The sequence below is a fragment of the Echinops telfairi genome, unplaced genomic scaffold, assembly GCF_000313985.2.
Source record: "Echinops telfairi isolate 266 unplaced genomic scaffold, ASM31398v2 ScPeMD7_7469;HRSCAF=8507_0, whole genome shotgun sequence".
In the NCBI taxonomy this organism is placed as follows: Eukaryota; Metazoa; Chordata; class Mammalia; order Afrosoricida; family Tenrecidae; genus Echinops; species Echinops telfairi.
Window position 1 is genome coordinate 44020448 of NW_022111372.1, and position 5534 is coordinate 44025981.

General features: G+C 34.9%; 1 protein-coding gene across 1 annotated transcript; it reads left to right on the forward strand.

Moving 5' to 3' along the window:
• The first annotated feature begins 4339 nt into the window (after positions 1-4339).
• On the forward strand, positions 4340-5287 carry LOC101641875 (olfactory receptor 2AJ1). The gene has a single exon (XM_004697229.1). The coding sequence runs from the start codon at positions 4340-4342 to the stop codon at positions 5285-5287; it is 948 nt and encodes a 315-aa protein (XP_004697286.1).
• Positions 5288-5534: the final 247 nt, after the last annotated feature.

The following is a 5534-nucleotide window of genomic DNA, read 5'->3' on the forward strand; positions in this document are numbered from 1 at the left end:
GTGGCATAGTGGTTATGCTGTTAAATGCCAGGTCAGCAGTTCGAAACATCCAGCAGCTCCTTGGGCTAAAGACCAGGCTTTCTACTCCTGTAAAGAGTCACAGTCTTAGAAACCCATAGGAACAGTTCTTGTCCTCTCACAGAGGATTGCCAGCAGTCCACATCGTCTTGATGGCAGCAAGTTTGCTTGTATTTGGTTTGGTGCAACACACCGAAGTCATGTATGTTATTTTGGACAGACTCACCTACATGTGATAGATGGTCAATTAATAAGAAATTAAAAATGCCATACTTTACATTTTTACTGTTGGTGAAGAACAATGAATGGGTGACCCAAAGAACAAACAAATCTGCCTTGGTTGAAGCACACTCTGAATTGCCCTTAAAAGCAAGGAATGTAAAACTCTGTCTCACATACTGTTGCCTTATTCTCAAGAGGGACTAATCCCTGGAGAAGGACTCATGCTTGGTAATGTGGTTGATGGGTGAAAAGGAAGAAGACCTACAACGCTAATTAATTAACAGACCCACAACACTAATTAATTAACACAATTGCTGAAGCATTGTGATGAGGCATAACAATAATTGCAAGAATAGATTAAATCTGTCAGAGTTTTGCTATGTTACACTTAGGGCTTCTATGAGTCAGAACATTCTCCATGACACATAAAACAATGTAACATACATAGGCCAATACCTCTAATTTTATGGATTAATGTATTTACACACCTATGCTTATACCTATATCCATAGTTTTGCTTCCTAGATCCTTCCTCTGTTTCCTTTTACTTTCCTCCTGCCCTACTATCATGTCCCCCTACTTCCATCTCTTAGTACTTACTCTCAGCTCAATTGCTGTTGCTCCAAACCCACACAATCTCTTCATCTTCCTTGTTGACTTTAATTCCCTAGTTGTTCCCCTGTTTATGGCATTGTTTATTCACTACACCCTTCCCCCGCCACCTTCTTCTCCCCGCAAGTCTCTCCAGGATGATCAGTTCCATTGCTTTCTCCTTGAGCTTGTTTCCCATGCATGGCTTATGTAAATTGGCAAACCAACAAAGACCTAGACCAAAAAAAGGAAAAGATTGAAAAAAGAAAAGGAAAAAAAAAAGAGAGAAAATCCATACATAATTCCAGGTCTGTCTGCTGACCTTTTGACTATCTCCCCAATGGTCCTGGGTGAATTCAGGGAGCTGCCCCTCTTAGCCTGATGTCAATTTTGGGGGTTCTTTCATGGCTTTTGTGGCTTAGTTTGGTTCCAGTTGCTGAGGGAAAAAAGAGGAGCTGCTACCAGGAGTTCAATAGAAAGTAAATGTCTTGAAAAGAAGAATGGCAACATCTGTACAAATATACCTTACAAAATTGATGTATGGATTGCAGTAAGAGTTGTAAGAGTCCCCAATAAAATGATCTTTTAATAAAAATTTTTAATTATTTAATGTGAAATTTTGCATGGGAGCATATAGGAATATTTTGAGGCTAGACTTGTTGGATTATGCAAAGAGTCATAAAATAGGCTGTAAAATTTTTCATTTGCCTCTTGGATGTCTGGAGAAGGTAGTGAAAGTAAGACTATGAAGAATTTAAGCATTATTGTTTGGAGAGCATGACTTCTGTAAAACTTTTAATGAAAATAAGAAAGACAAAGAAGGAAGACTTGATTCATCATTGAAAATAGTTTATACAAGATAAGCAAAATTAATGAGTAAATAAGAAAGCAAAACATTATTTTCCCAAGCAGAAATTGATTTAGCTTGCATGCAATCCTACTGTTTGAATAAGTAGAGTTATATAAAAGGAAATTATTAATCATTATTTGATCATTAATCAAATAATATTCTTTTGATATTTGATTAATGATTAAATAATGATTTATAATGATCACATTTAATTAAGGAGGATATGGTCCTGGAGAGTGAGGAAAAAGTGAACACCTTTAGGAGGAAAATGTGGTTTTTATTACTTACTTATTGATTCTGGAAAAAATTGTGGAAAACCTTCATTATGAACATTGGTTCCACCATGCTTAAATATGAGCCTACCAAATTTTACTGAACCATAGTTCAAGCAAGTCAAACAACTAGGACTCATTACACATCCACGTTTTTATAAACCTCCTTTATATGCTAATTACTTGAAATTTTTAAAATCATAGGGAAGTGTTATAATTCCAGAAAACTAAAAATAGGTTTAATGGATTATTTATTTCAAATGAAGACGCTGAATTAAAATAAAATATGTAAATTATTTATATCTCAGCTAGGACATGATTTCCACATATAAACCTTATATCAATTTATGAAGTGAAAATAAAAATTTATTTTATTCAAACAGGAATACAATAGGTAATAAAATTACAAGAATTTTGTTGTTGTTAGTTTTGGTTTGTTATGTATTAAAAATCAGAGATCTTTATTGGTGTCTTAAAATATTATAAAATGTATACTCACATATATGTATTATATATGTGTATATGTATTTGTGTATATAGAGTGATATATGCATAAATAAGTAGCATGAATAAGTAAAACCATAAGAATAAGTAATGATTAAGTGTAATGGTTAAGTGTAAGACTCTTTGTTAAGGTGTCTCTTAGTGGTGAAATAGTTAATACTGGACTCTGTATTCTCACCATCGTCATTTGATGTTGCTTACATAAATTAATATTTTGCCAATGGAGACCTTGAATATTGAAGTTAGAGGTTTTGAGACCATTCAAGGCTTATACTTGGAGGTTTGAGACCATCCAACATTTATAGGAATAAATGTCTTAAAATTTACTTCTGAAAAATCACCCACTGAAAACCTAATAGCAAAGCTTTACTCTGGCACTCACTGGGTTCCCAGGAGCCAGAGTTTACTTGATGACAACTGGTCTTAGCCAAGTTAAACTATAAATGTGCTGTTATTTTCACTGTGCTTTGCCACCAAGTCAAATCGAAATCATAGTTATGCTATGTACAACAGAATGAAGCACTGAGAGTCCTGCACCATCCTCACAAGTGTTCTTGTTTGAGACTCAAGTCACCTGGTCCACAAAGGTCTCTCTTCTTTTTCACTGTCCCTCTACTTTATCAAGGCCAAGTCTCTCCTGACAACAAGTGCAATGTTCTCCACCACTACCTCCAAGGAGTAATCTGGCTGGAGTCCTCTCAATATAATTTCTTGTTGTTCTTATGACAGTCCATGGTACTTCCAATATCCTTGCCAGCACCACCGTTCAAAATGCATGATTCTTCTCTCATCTTCCCTATTCTGTGTCCAACTTTCATAATAATATTACTATCATTTGTGATTTTCTAAAGACTTCTGATGAATAGTGGTTTTGCGTTGTGCTTCTAACTGAAAACTTGAAAATCCAAACCCACCAGATAATCTGCCACCTGATTCAAGGGAGAAAGAGAAGCCTTTTTGTTCCTGTAAAGACTTACAGCTTCAGAAACCCACAGGGACCCAGCTACTCTGTTCTAAAAGGTTTCTATATTTTGAATCAACTTGATGAAAGTGAATACACATATATAGAATTAGAAAAACATGATTAAATCTCTACTTTTAATAAAGCTGAGAAAATATATATTGAACTTAACTAAATTTTCATTTTTGTATTTGAAATGTGATGTCGACATATCTCAATTGGTAAAGAATTTCAGAAGTAAGGCATTTTGTTTCATAACAGCACTATCTGAATGAGCAATAAAGATAAAAATCAAGTTCTTATTCAAGATATATTATTGACAGGATAGCTATAACTATTCATTTAGACATTTAGGCTGTGGAAGTAAGAAAAACAAAATAAAATATCTATGACAACAAAGCGTAATTTCTGGTAAAAAATCAAGAGAAAAATCAATATAACTCATAAGTTTATTATTTACTAAGTTACGAAGTGAAAAGTAATTTGTCCATTATAAGGAAAAGACAAAGTAAGGAAGGTCTCAAAAGTCGGTTTACATGGCACTATTGGGATTTTCAGTAGGGAATCCAGGGCTAGGATTCATTGAAAAGGTGTCACCTGTGCAAAGATTTGATTCAGTAAGGAATGTGGAGGTAAGATTTTCAGACTGCTTGAAGCCAACATCCAATTCAATATGCTGAATTCCAGTATTTGCTTAAGATAAATGAGAATCTTATAAAATATGTCAAGTTGAAGAGCTGGACCACATTTCTTGGACTTTGGTTATGAAATTCACTTCATTATCTTTTATTTTAATATATAGAAGTATGTTTGGAATATGCCTTGTTTTTGTTTGTTTTGTTGTATTGTTTTCCTTTTCCATCCAGCTCTCTTATTTATTTATTTATATATTTCATTTTAGGTAAAATAAAAGGATTTACGATGGGATTTCAGAATCAAACTTACAGCAGTGACTTTATTCTACTGGGACTGTTCTCTTCCTCTCTAACAAGCCAGATATTCTTCTCGTTTCTTTGTGTCATTTATATTATGACTGTAACAGAAAACACAGTCATGATTCTCCTGATCCGTAGAAACATACGCCTCCACACTCCTATGTATTTCTTGCTCAGCCATCTCTCTTTCATGGATATCTTGCATATTTCCAACATTGTTCCTAAAATGGTTGCTGACTTCCTGTCAGGCAGCAGAACAATTTCATTCATAGGTTGTGGCTTCCAGATATTTTTGTCCCTCACTCTCTTGGGTGGTGAATGCCTCCTCTTGGCAGCAATGTCCTATGATCGCTACATAGCCATTTGTCAGCCACTGCATTACCCCATTCTTATGAATGAATATGTCAGCATTCTCATGGCTGGTGGGTCCTGGCTTGTGGGGACATTCAACGCCACAGTTCACACAATTTATGCTCTCCACTTCCCCTTTTGTGGCTCAAGGGCCATTGATCACTTTTTCTGTGAAGTCCCAGCCATGTTGAAATTGTCCTGTATAAACACATCACACTACGAACGAGTCATTTATGTTAGTGGCATCATATTCCTAGTCATCCCTTTTTCCATGATTTTTGCTTCTTATGTTAAAGTTCTTCTTACTATCCTCCAAATGAAATCATTAGAAGTACGGAGAAAGTCCTTTTCTACTTGCTCCTTCCACATGATTGTGGTCATGATGTACTATGGACCATTCATTTTTACATATATGAGACCAAAGGTCTACCATACCTCAGGCCAAGATAAGCTCTTGGCAATATTTTATACGATCCTCACTCCTACACTCAACCCCATCATCTACAGTTTTAGAAATAAAGATGTTCAGGGGGCAATGAAAATTATGCTTGAAAGTATCTTTCTGCCTAAAAGACTAATGTAAATAATGCTTGATCAGCTATTTCTGTTATTATATTCAAATCTAAAAGAAGGTCCATTATTAGTTTCCTCAGAGAGGAAAATTGGAATTTCATTTAAGCACTACACCGTCACTATTTCTCCAGTTATAGAAAAACATAGAATCACAAAGAATAAAATCGTCGTATTTGCTGCACTTGTGAATATTTACTTATAACAATGCATATTCTCTCTGTGGCATTAATAATAACTAGTTGAATCAATTATAGGAA

Coding starts and splice junctions, on each gene's coding strand:
- LOC101641875 (XM_004697229.1), top strand. CDS start 4,340: ATGGGATTTCAGAATCAAACTTACAGCAGTGACTTTATTCTACTGGGA.